This window comes from Topomyia yanbarensis, chromosome 2 (genome assembly GCF_030247195.1).
Source record: "Topomyia yanbarensis strain Yona2022 chromosome 2, ASM3024719v1, whole genome shotgun sequence".
Taxonomy (NCBI): Eukaryota; Metazoa; Arthropoda; class Insecta; order Diptera; family Culicidae; genus Topomyia; species Topomyia yanbarensis.
In genome coordinates, this window is record NC_080671.1 from 432,417,258 (window position 1) to 432,433,922 (window position 16,665).

The window sequence follows — 16,665 nt, forward strand, 5'->3', positions numbered from 1 at the left end:
TTAACTCTACAAACCACATAATTTCTGTATTTTTCCAGAAATTAAAATTTTCTCATGTGATCCCTAAGTGTATTTTACACTAGAATTAGTAAATTAAATAATAATTTATTGTTAAATGGTGTTACGTCAGACCGGACTATGTAACAATTTATTAATGTCGAGAAAAACGAGTTTAATTCACTAGGGGCTAAACCATCGAATATATTCACAGGGTGTAGGAAATGTTCGTATGAATATTCCCCACAATCTGATAAAAATTGAAATTAGGCATGGCTTACTACGATCGAACTAAAAAAGCTAACTTTTTATACTGAGGAGGTATAAAGTTTGTGTCTTCGACAAAGTTTTAGGAATGCTCGTAGTGAAAAATTTTGTTGAAGAACTTGAGCTTATGGGACTAAAGGTTATCGATTTACAAGGCGTTTCCCATGGCAACCCTCTTTAATCTACTTTTTTTATATAACTTTTTACATTGTGACTTTTCGTGCAAACGATGTTCCAGAAAAATGTGTAGATATTAAAAATACATAATATTGTCGAAGACTGTATGTAATAATACTCATTTGTTTCAAAGTTATTGAAGATTTCCACATAGTTTATACATAAACTCCGTATAAGAAAGAAAGGTGCAAACTAGAATGCACGAACAGGCACTTTTTTCACTGTCTAAACTATGCACAATAAAGGTAAGAAGGTTTTTTGCACAAATTTTAGTAATTCTTGGTTTGATAGTCAATTACAAGTGTTATTTTCACTTATATCTGAATGTTTCTGATTTTATAAAGGTGGGAAATAATGTGAAGTTTTTAATATCATTGGAGATCCCAAACTGATATATACCGAAATTGACACGTCATAATGAATTTAATGCTTCCAAAAGAATGTCACTCCATCAATTACTAAATTTCAAGGAAAAAATCGAAAAAATTTTTTTGCTTATTTTTGTATGGAAAGTCAAAAAATATGATAAAGCAAGCTTATTTACAGGGTTCTAGAAGGCCTTGGATTAAACCCTCTTACCTTCATTGTGCATAGTTTAGATAGTGAAAAAAGTGACTCTCGTGCGTTTTGGTTTGCACCTTTCTTCTTTATATGTAGTTGAAGTTGGCGTAAAAAATGTAAAAATCTTGAATAATTTTGAAACGAATGAATATTTTTACTTAGTCTTCAACAATATTATGTAGTTTTGATACCTCCACATTTGCCTTGAATATTGTTTGTACGAAAAGCCACAATGAAAAAAGTTACAAAAAACTAGATTTAATGGGGTTGTCATAGAAAACGCCTTATAAATCGATGACATTTAGTCCTACAAGCTCGAGTTCTTCAACAAAAATCTTCACTACGAACATTTCTAAAACTTTGTCGAAGACACCAACTTTATACCTCCTCAGTATAAAAAGTTAGATTTTTAGTTAGATCGTAATTTCAATTTTTATCAGATTGTGGTGAATATTCATACGAACAATTCCTCCAAAGACACCCTGTGAATATATTCGATGGTTTGGCCTCTAGTGAATGAAGTTCACGTTTTTGGCGTTTTCGACCACTGTGGTTCGCCAGAGGTGGTTTGACCACCAGGAGCAGCTGAAGTTATTCAGCGGAAACAAAAGAAGGGGAAGCAGTAGCAACAGCAGCAGCAACAACAACAGCCACTGAAGCCGAGAGTAGTGACAGCGAAGTCCCTGGTGGAAAAGCTCCACAAGTTTGTGGATGTGAGAATCAATGTCCATAAGAACATTAAGGAGATGGTTTTCAAAATCCGGAAGACGTTATTATCTGCCGTGAATGAGTACGACACGGCGACGCGGATGGCGGATGTAGCTGAGCGAGCATTGGTGTCGGCTACGGCTACTAACTACTACTACTACTACGGCTACTAACCCGCCCGAAGCAGGGGAAGGAGAGGCAGATTGGAGTGGAGAACACGTCAGTTTCCGCGACTCCAAAGAGGACAAGAACCTCGCCAGGAGACGGAAAACCAGGCGGGCCCAAAAGGCAGACACTCGAAGACGCTATTATTGCCGACGGAAAGGTCGTCACTCAACTGGGAGAAAGCTAGTGTACCGTTGTAGGTCGGAAGAAGAAACACGGGAAACAGCAAAAGCAGGAGGAAGAGAAAAAGGTAGACCAGAGGAGAAGAGTAAAACCTTCGGCTCGTCAGAAGGCGCCATAGAGAGAAGCCGTGCTCGTCAAAGCCAATGACGCGACGACGTATGCAGCGCTACTCAGGAAGGTCAGAGAGGACCCGGAGCTGACAGATTTGGGGGAAAACGTGGTAAGAATCAGGCGTACCCAAAAAGGCGAGATGCTCCTGGGGTTGAAGAAGAATTCCACGACTAGTAGCTCGACCTTGCAGGAGAGTATCACCAAATTGATGGGTGAAACAGCAGAAGTTAAAGCCCTAAACCCGCAGATGGTGATTGTGTGCAAGGACCTTGATGAAATCACGGCGGAAGATGAGCTAAGAGGGGCACTGGAGTAGCCTGGGCGAGGTGCACATGACGATCCGGCTTAAGGAGGGATATGGAGGAACGCAGACAGCGATGATTCATTTGCCGATAACCGCTGCCGATAAGGCACTAGAGGTAGGCAAAGTTACGATCGGATGGTAGAGATGCCCACTGACAGCCGTCCCACGAGTGAATAAACAAGCGAAGAAATTCTTCAAGTGTTTGGGCTTTTTACAATTGGCAGGAGCTTGCAAAGGCCCGGATAGATCCGGGATGTGCTGGAAATGCGGAGAAACGGGTCATCTTGCGAGAGACTGCACGCAGAAACTGAAGTGCTTGCTTTGCACCCCAGTGGACGGAAACGACCATCAAACGGGTGGCCTTAAATGCCCTGCCTATAAGAAGGCGATTGCAGGCCAACGATAACGGAGATAACCCAGATAAATCTAAATCGCTGTGGCATCGCGCAGCAACTGTTGTGGCAGTCTACGACAGAAACTATGTGCGATATCGCTTTGATTACAGAGCCGTATCAAGTCATTGGTGGTGACTTCAACGCGTGGGCTGTGGAGTGGGGCAGTAGAGTAACCAACCCAAAAGGGTGTATCCTGCAGGAATCTCTAGCGAAGTTTGACGTACGATTGTGCAATGAAAGTTCTGTTAGCACGTTTCGGAGAGACGAGAGGGAGTCCATCATTGATGTCACATTATGTAGTCTTTCACTGACGGCGGACATGGATTGGAGAATATGCGAAACGTATACGCATAGCGACCACCAGGCGATTCGATACCGTATCGGTCAACGGAACCCTGCTGCAGTACGGAGAAGGATGACCGGTGAGCGAAAGTGGAAGATGAAAACACTCAACAAAGACCTCTTCGTTGAGGCACTTCGGTCGAACGTCGGGACCGAAAACGTGGATGCGGCTGACCTCACAAGAAGGATTGTGGCGCCTTGTGACGCCACAATGCCGCGAAAACTGGAACCACGCGATAAACGGCGTCCAGCTTACATGGTGGAACGAGACGCTTAGTACACTACGCGCTGCTTGTCTCGGAGCCAGAAGGCGGACTCAAAGGGCAATGTTGGAGCCAGACAGAGAAGAGCGTAAGGCAGCGTTTCGGGAAGCTAGGGTCGCTTTAAAACGGGAGATCAGACTTAGCAAGTCAGATTGCCACTAGGAGCTTTGCCGAGAAGTAGACGCCAATCCGCTGCATCACCCCAGGATGCATACGGAGTCGTTATAGCGAAAATGAAGGGCCCGACGATGCTAGCCGAAATGTGTCCGAGCAAGCTGAAGATAATCGTCGAGGGTCTTTTCCCGAAGCACGATCCAACTGTATGGCCACCGACACCGTACGGCGAAGAAGAAGGAACAAACGCGGATGGAAGTGAACTGCCCCATGGGGTGTACCCACCCAGCTCGATATGTTAGGTATCATCCGGTGGGTCCACCTACCTTTCGAGGAGTTCTCTCACTCACGCTACCATCTGGCGACCGAGGCCACCCTGCTGCGCTCGCGGGCTCCTCTATTTCTACGTAGCTTGAAGCATTCCTCATCTTCCCGAATGACCAGCCCGACTGGCATCATGCTCGCTATCACGCAGGATGCATCGTGTGATACCCTGCGGTAGGCACATCACGCGGTAGGTGCTCTCCAATTTCCGTAGGTAACTGGTTACCCTCAGTGTTATTGACCATGGCGGGCCGCCGTACCTGAGGATAGATACGGCAACGCCTGCCAGTAGCCTACGTCCACGATAGTGCCGCAACAGCAGTCGACGCTCTCTTGCACGTATAGTCGACATGGCTGCCGAAGGTAAGTTTGTCGTCTATGATGACTCCGAGAGACTTCAGACTCCGCTGTGAGGTGATCACGACTTCTCCCAAATGGATAACTGCATGTTGTACCGACTTGCGCTTGTTGACGATAACTACCTCCGTCTTATGCTGAGCGAGCTCCAGGCCTCTCGCGCTCATCCATTCCTCCACCGTGTTGATCGCGTTTTCTGCGGTTAGTCAGGGATTGACTCCCCATAGACCTCCAAGGTTACGTCGTCGGCAAAGCCGACGATCTTTATCCCAAGAGGGAACTTCAGTCTCAGATCCCCGTCATACATGAGGTTCCATAGCACCGGGCCTAGGATCGAGCCCTGCGGGACTCCGGCGGTAATAGGGACCTTTTTCTGACCGACAATGGTCTCGTATAGCAGTACACGGTTCTGGATGTAACTTTCCAGGATCCGGTACAGACCCACCGGTAGGCTAAGCCGGTGTAACGAGAGCTTACGCTGTTGAATGCGTTCTTCACGTCAAGTGTCACTAACGCACAATATCGAATGCCTCGCCTTTTTCGTTGGAACGCTATCTCGGCAGTCTTTATCACTGAGTTGATAGCGTCCACCATGGACTTACCCTCCCGAAAGCCAAACTGGTTGCTTGACTCTCCAGCAATTTGCCAGTCGTGTCGATCAGATAGATTCGACTGTACGCCGATGGGTTGCCTGGCGGCTTCCCGGGCTTCGGCAACAGCACCAATTTCTGCCTTTTCCATCTATCGGGGAAAAGGCACTCGTCAAGGCATCTCTGCATAGCTAGCCTGAACATGTTCGGGTTCGCTATGATCGCTGCCTTGAGTGCGCTGTTTGGAACTCCATCCGGCCCTGGAGCTTTGTTCATTGCTAGGGAATTAGCCACTGCGAGTAGTTCTTCATTCGTCACCGGAGCCACCATTTCAGCCGCGCCCACACTGTCTTGTGGTGCAGGTGGCCAGGGGCTTGTGACTCGAGACGGGAAGAGTACTTAGATAATCCTCGCCAACCGGTCCGGAGACCGTTCTGGGGGTGAGGAGTCCCCTTTGGTTTTGGCCATCACAATCCTGTAGGCGTCACCCCACGGGTTCGCATTGGCACTCTCTTACAGGTTGTCGAAACACACTCTCTTGCTGCTTTTAATGGCCTTGTTAAGGGCCAATTTCGCAGCTCGAAACACTTCACGGCGGTTCTCTCTTGCATCCTCGGTGCGGGCTCTTTGCATCCTACGTCTAACTCTAAGGCAGGCGGATCGTAGAGCTGCAATCTCGGCACTCCACCAGTATACCGGGCATCTACCGTTTCTTGGCAGGGTTTTTCTCGGCATAGTGGCGTCGCACGCGCGTGATAGAACAGCTACCAGCGCATCCCCGCTTAGACTGTCGGTGTTGGCCTCCAGTCCCAGGGCCGCGTTGAAAGCTTCGCTGTTGAAGTGATTGGATTTCCACCCGCGTACCTGACAGGGATCTCCCGCCCTCGGATGCTGCACACCATAGTTGATCCTAAAGCGGATTGCTAAATGATCGCTATGGGTGTAGCCTTCGTCTACCCTCCATTCCATGCCTGGAACCAGACTCGGGCTGGCAAATGTTACGTCAATCCACGCCTCCACCCCGTTTCTAGGGAATGTACTAGCGGAGCCATTATTAGCTAGCACAGTATCGAGTTTCGCAAGCGCCTCCATTAGCGCTTAACCCCTGCTATTTGTACAGCGGTTGCCCCACTCCACTGCCCAAGCGTTAAAATCTCCCGCTATAACTACCGGTTTCCGGCCCACTAGGTCTGACGAGAGATTGTCGATCATCTGGTTGAACTGTTCTATGGGCCACCTTGGTGGAGCGTAGCAGCTACAATAGAACACACCATTGATCTTGGCAATCGCAACACCCTCGGCGGAGGAGTGTATTACCTCTTGAACCGGGAACCGTCCCGTTGTACAGATTGCCACCATCCCAGACCCGTCCGACACCCAATTGCCGTTGCCGGCAGGGATGTTGTACGAGTCGGATAGGAGGCCGACATCTGTCCTCGACTCCGAGATCGACTGCCACAACAGCTGTTTGGCTGCTGCACAATGGTTAAGATTTTCTCTGTGTGACGTTCACGGCTTCCTCTTATTGGCCTCACTGAAGGGACACGAAGGTCCACCCATAGCTTGGTTACGGGCTTGCTTCTTAGCGGTGCAGATAAGGCACTTTGCTCCTGTCTATGCCCTTACACTCGTAGGATTTATGGCCGGACTCAAGGCACCGATAGCACCTATCCACTGAAGGCGGCTGGGGTATGCTAATTGGGCATACCGACCAGCCGATCTTCAGCTTACCTTTCTCGGTTACCTTTTTGGCATCCGCCTTCAGTAGCCTGAGGTAGGCTTCTTGCGTGCCGGAGGGTCCCCCTCTCAAGCGCACAGAGGCCCGCTCGATTGTTGCGTCGCATTGCTCCTTGACGGCTGCGACGACATTGTTTGCGGTCGTGAACTCGTCCAGTTGCTTATACAGGAGAGTCATTTCCGCCCCTAACGACCTCACCTGGGCGCCTTCACCCAGGACCTCTTGGGCCAAGGCCTTATAGACAGCACTGGATTGTGCGCCTCGCTTCAGCACCAAAAGTATTTCGCCTGTATTGGTGCGTCTCACGCTGCGCACGTCCTGCCCGAGGACCGTGAGGCTTTCGGCCGCCCGCATTGACTTAAGGACGTCAGCATATTTGTCCTCGTCGGTCTTTACCCACAAGGCTTCGCCTCTGGCCTTGGCCTTCTTTGCGGGTCGAGGTGCGTCCGGCGTCGGCTTCCTCCTACTGACCAACTTCCAGGGGTTTTCGCCCCCTGTCCCGGTTGCGCCGGGTTGCTGGTGCCTTTTTTCTACCCGGCGGGGTCATTTGCACCCCGGTTTACATCGCCCAAACGGCGTTTGGCCGTCACGGTTACACGCCGTTTGGCGTTGCTTTTTGCACCCTCGTCTGGTGGCTTCCTAGGTTGCTTTAGGGTCGGGCCGTCTTGCCCTTGCCCCTGACCTTCGAGGGGAAATAAGCCGTCGCTTTGAACGACTTGGCTGCTCCATAGAATGGGAAGGGGAAGGCCCCTGTCTGGGTTCCTCTGTCGGCATTCTCTCTTCCCTCCATCCACTTGACGTATGCTTCCTGTTCTTGTCTTGCGACTCGAACAGCTTTAGGGAGCACCAGAAGGTTCTGTTTCAGATCCTTGTTGATGTTTCGTTTCGCATTTGCGAACTCGATTATGCTATCGAGTCGCTCCACAACTTTAAGCATCGCGGGTAGTGGCCCGTCCGCGTGTTGGTAGGGCTATTTCCTACCACCGCTGGGTAGTCACTGGTGCTGTCGGATGCAGCCCCCGTCGCTCAACTACCAGCCCCCCTCCACCCCAAGGGAGGGGGAGACCGCGCCAAACCACCTCTGGCAAGGGGCTTCGGCACCTCTATTGTGTTGCTATGGGCATTTCCGTACTAGCTTCCAATGCGGCACCTGAACGGTCCCAATATCGTAAGGACTGTTTGATAAAAATTTAGAAACACCGTTTAACCATCGAGCGCAAACGCGGCGGGCGCATATATTTAAATAACATCTTTATTTGAACTGACGTTTACTGACATACACTGAAAATATTACAGTTAACTGAAACGAATGCATACATAATATTTTCTCCCCCTTCAAAGAAACAAATTCAAACATTACGGAGAATATCGTAGAGGGGCACGACGTAGTCTGTTCGTGCGGCAGGCTGCAGGTGGAGAGTTTTCTCCATACTGAACCGGACTGGACCTTGGTGTCACAAATTGTTCATTAGATGAATCTGGGACAGAAGACCTTTCGCCTGATGCGCTGGATTCTGCGTATACTAGTGGCTCTTGTGATGTCATTGTGTTGCTACAATAACGAACGGTGCGAGGGGCCTCACCTGCTGCCATCAAATACCTTGGTTCGCTTGAAGGTGTTTGCGTTTGTGTTGGCTGCTTTCCGTCGCTACCTTCGAAACATCTGATTTGATCGACATGACGTTTCAGATGGTTTGACTCGTAAACAATCTCGTACACGGTTAAATAAAGCAACCTGCAGAATAAGTTCTTTTAACTTACTTTTGAGTTGTGCGTCGCTTTCGCACTTATTAGTGTTGTCAAAAACAAAAAGAGAGATTCGACTCAGTCGAGGTCTTCCGTGGAGGAAGGTTCTTTTGAGTTGTTTGGGGTGAACTCAAAATTAGGTAAATTCAACTTAAATTTGAATGTAAAAAACCTATCAATGAGTTGTAATTTTTGCCGTGGTTAAATGGAAACTACCTTTAACACGGTTTACCTAATTTTAAGTTCCCCCACGATAGCACGAGATTGAGTCAAAGGAACTCAATTTTAGGTAGTTTTTCGTTTCCGTGTAGTGCAAATCTCCCAACCGTACAGAAATGATTCCAGGAATCCATTTGTCCATCCGCGGATTACCGGAAAGGAAAAACACTTGTTGGCCGGGTGTAAATAAGCGAAACGATGGGAAGAACGTTGCTTGCTGCTTCTCGGTGATATTCGTGTTGGCATTCTGTGAACGTACGAGGTCCAGTCGAGTCCGGATGTTTCGACCAAGGAACAATTTTGCTGGTGATTCTCCAGTTTCGGTACTGTTGCAAGCTTCCACTAGTTGTTCCCATCGCCTTCAAAGCATTTTTGACCGTCTGTACATAACGCTCGGCCTGGCCATTACTAGATAAGAAGCTGACAACTTGTGATATTTCACACCGCTCTGCTGCAGAAAAGTTTTAAATTCCGTGGCGGTAAACTGTGGTCCGTTGTCCGACACTATTGTTACTGGTGCGCCATATGCCGAAAAGAGCCCGTCGAGAAGCTTGATAGTGGCAGCTGTTGTTGTAGACGTAGTGGTTTTAACTTCGCACCATTTACTGAATGCATCGACGATTATTAGTAGCATTACACCAGCAACGGGACCGGCATAATCGATGTGAATTCGTTCCCACGGCCCGTTTGGATATTCCCAGTGGTGAATACTGAGCTTTGGTGGTGCCGGTGCAAAACGCGCGCACTCCATACATGACTTTGCTGTTCGTTCTATGTCCGCGTCGATTCCTGGCCAATAAACATAAGATCGCGCCAGTCCTTTCATCTTGACGACACCGAAGTGTGCTGTATGCAAATCATGTAGGATTGCCTGGCGAAGAACAGCTGGAATAACTACTCGATGTTCGAATAGCAAGCAATTGGCGACTATCGCATATTTTGTCTCTGGCGCCTTGTAGCCTAACTGTGTAAGGTTACGACCCAATTCCAATTCTCGAACAATTTTCCCGAGCTGCGGATCCTTCCGTGTTTCGTTCGTGGTAGTTGCTGTATCTGAAGAAGGGCAAACCGTTCGAATCCATCTTCGTCATCTCTTTCCTCGCTAGACAGAATGTTGACATTGGACTGAGTTGTTCTGCTCGGATTGCGGGAACAATAATCGGCGTTGGTGTTCAGTTTGGTTGGTTTATAGATTACATCGAAGTTGAAATGAGCCAGGTAATCAGCATAGTTTGACATTCGACTGATGCATGGGACTTTTCTGGGTGTAAAATCTGCGTGAGTGGCTTGTGATCCGTGATCAAAGTGAATTTTCGGGCATATAGGTAATGAAAAAACTTTTTAACCGCCTTGCTTGCGTCTGTTGCCAAAACAAGTGGTAATATTGGGTCGTACTGCATCAGTACTTGCGGAGAGATAAGTGCCTGCTTCAAATCTTGGTACGCCTTGTCTGCCTCAACAGTCCACTCAAACGTGTCGGTGACCAGCATGTCACGCATGCTTCGTGCCCTAGAGGAGAGATTTGGAGAGACGCACTGTAACAGGTTGCCTTACCTAAGAAAAGCTGCAACTCCTCGGGGGTTTCAGGTCGTGGCGCGTCGCGAATTGCTTCGATGTGTCAGATTTATGCAGACCGTGACGGTCGATTCTGTGACCTAGGCATTCCAAAGATGAAACAGCGAAGATACACTTTGATCGGTTGAGTCGTATCCCGTTTTGCTTCAACCTATCCATTGTCGCTGTGAGGGTTAACAGAAGATCACTAAAGTTGTCTGCGGCGACGATGATGTCGTCGTAAAAGCTGACAACGTTATCCAAACCTTGGAGAATGCTCTCCATTCGACGTTGCCAAATAGCCGGAATATTCGCTGCACCGTAAACGGCTCTCGTGGGACGGATGAGGCCGTGGGTCGTAGTATTTAGTGTGAGCACATGACGGAACTCGCTATCGATTGGCAGATGCGTGTAGGCATCGGTTAAATCTAGATGACAAAACAAAGAGGCTCCCTTTAGTTTGTTGAAAATTGTTTCGACTTTCGGGATTGGATGCTCGTCGATTATCATCCTCGGATTAACAGTAGGTTTATAGTTGCCTGTTATACGTATACCCCCGTTCTTCTTCACAACGATGTGTGTCGGCGAAGCCCATTTCGAATAGTCCACCTTTTCGTAAAATCCTGCGGTGATCTTTTTTCTCGATTTCGGTAGCGTAGCGATCTCGTAGAGTAAATGGAACCTCACGAGCCTTAGCAAAAATAGGGGATGAACCCGGTTTCAAGTGTACTTTTGCTGGAGGCCCAACTAGCTTGCCGGCAACGTCACTAAAGATTTCTTCGTACTTATCGAGCAGTTCTGACAACTATACTTCTTGATTTGGAGATAGTTCAGGATGCTTTAGCACGTTGATATGTACGCATGGAGCCAGCATTTGGTTGATGTTAATCTGGCTAGTAAACTGAGCAATCCATTCACGTCCAAAGAGAGGGTCGGATTCGCCAGACACAACATATACATTTTGTGGTAACCGAGAAAATCACTAGCAAACTCTATCGAACTCGTAACAGCCAACTAAAGACGTCCAACGTCTACGATGTCAAAAGAGGGACTGTCCGGACAACACATTTTAGTGAACCGTTTCACCAATACCAAAACGTACACGAATAGTAGACATATTTATAATAGAGTACGAGTATCACATCTCCGTTTTTTTTATTTTAAATAAAATCAACAAAATTCAGAGGTTTTTAAGTGCTAGTTCTAACTGTACTTAAATTTAAACTCATGGGCTGAAACGTTTTGAAGGCTTCGGAGCACGTGATGATCTTCGCAGTGCAATGTGTTCAGTCGCTTCTTGTATTGACGGTGTGTCCCCCGGCTCAAACTGTACCTCATCTGGACCCGACACCTTCCGTAGGTGAGACGTATGTCGATCGAAACACTTGTCAGTTTCGCTTGATTTAACGGTTACACTTGGTCCATTTCTTTTGACAACTACATACTCCTCTTTGCCATAATCAGTTGTCAGCTTATCTTGAGTCAATAAATTTTTCATTAAAACTGTGTCACCTGTCTGAATGTTACTTGGTCTTGCTCTACGCTTCTCATCTTCTCGCTCTTTTCCTTCAAATTTCTTTTGTATATCTCTATCCCTGAAATCCGAATGTGGCGGGGTTGTACCAAGGTCATCGATCTGCGGAAACTTGAAGCGAACTTTTCTATTTTGAAGCAGCTCACTTGGTGCCATACCAGTGACTGAATGAGGTGAGTTATTGTACAGGATCAAATAATCGTCCAACTCGACTTTCCAATCCCCGTATAAAGCATTCGAGATCTTTAACCGTTTTAACAGTGACCTGTTTTGACGTTCGACCTCACCGTTTGCTTGTGGCCAGTACGGCGTGGTGTGGTTCAAAACAACGCCAATCGATGTGCAAAAATCAGTAAACTCCTTTGAGACAAATTGTTTTGCGTTATCTAGGGTTATTGTTCTTGGATAACCCCATGTTCTGAAAATTTTCTTCAATCTTCGTACCGTTTCGCAAGCTGTGATCCTGGACATTACCTCTAGTTCCATGTACCGGCTATAGTAGTCGATTACGACAAGCACATATTCACTCGTAGGCATAGGACCTAAGAAATCGATCGCAAGGTCAACCCACGGCTTCTCGGGCATGGATCTTCTCGTCATTGGTTCTGGAGGGTCCGCGGTGTGTACAAGACGATATCCTTCGCAATTATCGCACATCTTGATCGCAGCCTGGTCCATATTTGGCCACCAATATTTATCCCTCAATCGGCTTTTCATCGCTGAATGTCCTGGGTGCCCTTCATGAGCCAACGTACACATGCGGTCTCGGAGCATCACTGGGACTATTATTTTTCTGCCACGCATTAGTAGGCCATTTATGTAACTGAGTTCATTTTGAAAAGGTGCGTATGGTTTCAATTTCGCATCTTTCCATACTCCCGACATAACCGCTGCCTTCAACGTTTTCAATTCATCGTCCAGCTTCGTTCCCTCAACTACTTCTGTTATATCGATGGCCGCCGCATCTTGTATGGCTCGTATAGAAATTTCGGTATCCTCATCGAAATCAGCATTCGTTCCACCTCCCAGAGTGGCCAAGGCTTCTGCCATTACGTGACGTATAAAAACTTCAGACTCTTCTTGCCAACTTGTGTCGCTACAGTGTGCGGCTAGTCTGGATAACGAATCAGCCAGATTTGCGGAACCTTTCCTATAGACAACGATGAACTTAAAAGCTTGCAATCTCAAAAGCCAACGCTCAATTCGAATCGTAGGTCGAGAAGTGGCTGTGAAAATAGTTTCTAGTGGTCGATGATCGGTCTCGAGCTCGAAAGTAATACCTATCAAGAATATGCGGAATCTTTCAACCGCCCATACGATTCCGAGTGCCTCTTTTTCGATAGCTGGATACTTTTTCTCCGTGTCCGACAAACTCTTCGATGCGTAGCTAATTACTCTTGGCAAACTTCCTTTGAACTGGATCAGCACGGAACCTAGCCCTACCCCTGAGGCATCAGTGACCAATAATGTGCGGTCTTTTGGGTCGAAATAACCTAAATAGTCCATGGACCCAATGCGGTGTTTGAGTAAATCAAATGAAGTTTGATGTATTTGTTCCCATTCAAATCTAGATGATGGTTTGACCAAATCTCTCAAAGGAGAACTATCGGTTGCTAGATTTGGGATAAAACGGGAAACGTAGGTAACGAGACCTAGAAAACTCCGGAGCTCTTCTCGTGATTTGGGAGCACGACAGTTCAAAATAGATTCAACTTTATCGTCCGAAGGGAGCGCACCCTTTTCCGAAAGCTTGTGACCCAAGAAAATGATTTCTGTTTGTTTGAATTTACATTTGTGATGGTTAAGTTGAATTCCGAGTTCGTCAATTCTCCGTACTACTGATTTGAGTGCCCGATCATGTTCCTCTCCTGTTTCGCCGTATATCAAAAAATCATCTATGAATCCCACCATGTTTCCACACGTCGCAAACAAACTCTCCATCAAACTCTGAAACAGTTCAGGGGCACAATTTACTCCGAAAAATAAACGTTTGAATCGAAATAATCCCCAGTTAGTGATGAAGGTTGTTATGTCTCTGCATCCTTCAGAAAGTATGATATGATAGTATGAATCTTTCATGTCCAACAACGAATAGAAACGTGCGTTTCGAATCCTGGATAGAATCTCCTCGAACACCGGTAAAGGATGGTTTAAACGTTGAATTGCTTGGTTTGCCCGACGCATATCAATGCAAATACGTAAGCCACCGTTGTCCTTAAGGATAGGAACTAGTGGTGAAACCCAGGACGTCGGTCTTTCAACACGTTCTATTATACCTTGCGCCGATAAATCATCTAACTTTGCTTTAACTTTTTCTAACAGCGGGACTGGACATCTCCGAAGCGGTTGTATTACGGGAGCCACGCTTCTGTCTATTGGGAGTGTAAGCTCAACATTTTTTATGTGCGGAAATTTCATTTTTAAAGTTTCTGCATGATTTATACCAATCGAACAGTTTTCAAGGCCAACTCGAAGAACACCAAGTTTCTGGGCGGTATCTTTTCCGAGCAATGCCTGCTGACCCTTCTCGATTACAAAAAACGTGGAGTGGGTTTGAACTTTTTCATCGGCCCCGATTATTTGGATGTTGGCATCGAAAACGGTTAATAGTTTCAATGGTACTTTACCATACGCGAGAAACTTTTTGGTTGAATCAAAACGAATGTTGTTAACAGTCACATTTTGTAGCTGCATCATATTCCATGTGTTATCATCAATAAGGTTATATTTTGAACCGGAATCGATCAGCATTTGTATAGCTATTCCTCCTACTAAGCAGTTAATATGATCGTCCGATGTATCTTCAATATTATAAACAGGCAATTTTTCCTCTAAGTTATATCCGTCAACTTCGACAGCCAACACGCTTCGTGGCCGCTTTTCATCTTCAGCCGGAGGAAAACGTTTTCCAAAATTTCCTGTATTTGGCTGAAAAAAAAAATATTATTTTTTTTTTATTTTCTTTTTGTTATAACTACTTACATTAACCCTTACACTAAGGTTTCTGCATACCGACTTAAAGTGACCATTTCCACCACATCGCAAACATTTTTGATTTGTGGCCGGACATCTTTCTCCGCTATGTTGGTTGTAACCACATCGTGTGCATCTTGGTCTACCGCCCTGCTGAAATTCTATTTTGGTAGTCATTTTTGGTTTTGCATAGAGCCGCTGAATGTTTGAAATCGACAGATTTGGTTTCTTGCTCATCGCAGATGCCTGGTACTTCACTGCCTGATAGGAGTTTACTACCTTAACACAATCATTTAACGTTAGATTTTCCCTTTCTAATAACCTTTCTCGGAGATCCTCTGGAGCAGCTTGAATTACTTTGTCCATTATAGCTATCTGCCGACTGTCCAGAGCTGTTTTTCCGAACGAGCACTTCTCAGCTTTTTGTTGAATCCTCTCCAAAAATTTCTCAATCGGTTCTTCAACATCTGCTGTCATAGTCCAAAATAAATATCTCTCAAAACTCTCATGATGTTTTGGAGAGAAATGAGCCTCTAGCTTCATTTTAGCTACCATATATGGGTCAACGTTTTCAGAAACCTCAACGTCAGCTCCCGGAATAGAATCAAAAATGCTTTGTAATTCCAATCCGCCCATTGCTAATAGCTGTATTTTCTTGATGGCACTGTCTACAATGCCTGACGCTGTCATGACTCGTTCGAAACCACGAATCCAACCGGCCCACGCATTTCGTAATTCTGTAGTAGGCAAGTGTCTGAACCGGAATTGTGGGAGATTATAAACAGCTGGATTGAAACTTTGAGTTGTCTGAAGAACAAACACATTTTGTTCGCCTTCCTTTCCTTGATCTAGCTGCGTTGGATTTTCATTCGCCATTCTGTTAGAATAAATAAATAAAGCGATATATTTTCGTATGTCTCACACAGTATTTAAATTTCAGTAGCAAACATGATAATGTATTGTCTAGCCCGAGATAAACTAGCGTTTCGTAGATTTGTTGCTATATGTGTCGTACATGAGTGTGTACGAAACAAAAATAAACGTCAAATCGTTTTTTCGCTTGCACTAATGCAAAGTGAACAGGCGCGTAATTCGGCGCACGGTTTGGTGGCGCATGGCTGAAATGTCACGATGTGGTTTTTAGAAAAGATTCGCAATACACAAGCACGTTTCATTTTGACACCAGTCTCGGCGTAACTTAAATGCATAGGGTTAGGTACTCTTACACTAGGCGTTAGTAATGTCATTACTGAACAGTAGTGTAACTTTCAATGATCGTGTGAGGCGAGTAATGATGGAATTTTCATACAATTCCAGTAAGTCATCACTCAGTAATGACATTTTTATTTCACGTGTAAGGTTGCTTATAGACTGTGGTTGGAGACATGTTTGTGTAAACGGTATTTGTTTCGTTTCACCAAGTTCCTCCACCAACACTTTAGTCAGTACAAACTGCGGTACACAAACTAATAATATCCTTAGATAAAGATGAGAATTTTCGTATTGTAATCTCGATCAAAGCAGACCATTTGTTCATCAACTGAATGCGCGCGGCAGTCCCTTGGATCAGTTTTTGTTATTGTCAAATTTTCTCGACTATTTTAACACAGAAAGCATTTCTGTAAAACTTATGTTCACTCAAGCTCCACTTTTTAGCTTGTATTCTAAAGTTTGCATAAATTTTTGGTGTGCAATTTCAAACACAGAATTTGTGTTGTGAAATTTCCACTCACCCGAGCTCAACTTTTTTAGCTCGTATTTATGTTCCTGAGGTTATTTGTTTTCCTCGTCACTTTAGTGTTTTTTTTCACACGGGCTTTTACTTCATTTCACCCATCTTTTCATCTTATTCATGCAAACAAAATGGCCTCTAATGACTCACAGTCTACATGCAATTGAATAATTTGATTTCATGTTGTCACACTCATCGTGTTACTTACGTTTATTTAACGGTATGGTTTCAAACAAACGCCTAATTCACAAAAAGTCGACTTTCTATCAGAAAAACGAGGAAAAATAAATCCCTCTCGTCGCCATTTATGT

General features: G+C 45.7%; 1 protein-coding gene across 1 annotated transcript; it reads right to left on the bottom strand.

Moving 5' to 3' along the window:
* Positions 1-11,340: 11,340 nt before the first annotated feature.
* On the bottom strand, positions 11,341-15,099 carry LOC131681000 (uncharacterized protein K02A2.6-like). Its single transcript, XM_058961708.1, has 3 exons — positions 14,632-15,099; positions 14,094-14,577; positions 11,341-14,021 (listed from the first exon to the last, which is right to left on the bottom strand). Exons 1-3 carry the CDS (start codon positions 15,097-15,099, stop codon positions 11,341-11,343), a joined length of 3,633 nt encoding a protein of 1,210 aa, XP_058817691.1.
* Between the last annotated feature and the right edge of the window lie 1,566 nt (positions 15,100-16,665).

Bases quoted from the DNA above. Each gene is read 5' to 3' on its own strand.
- LOC131681000 (XM_058961708.1), bottom strand. From the start codon at position 15,099: ATGACAGCAGATGTTGAAGAACCGATTGAGAAATTTTTGGAGAGGATT. The intron at 14,578-14,631 runs GTAAGTAGTTAT...TTTTTTTTTCAG, and splicing joins ACCTTAGTGTAAGGGTTAAT to CCAAATACAGGAAATTTTGG. The intron at 14,022-14,093 runs GTATAAATCATG...CACTCCCAATAG, and splicing joins CCTTGAAAACTGTTCGATTG to ACAGAAGCGTGGCTCCCGTA.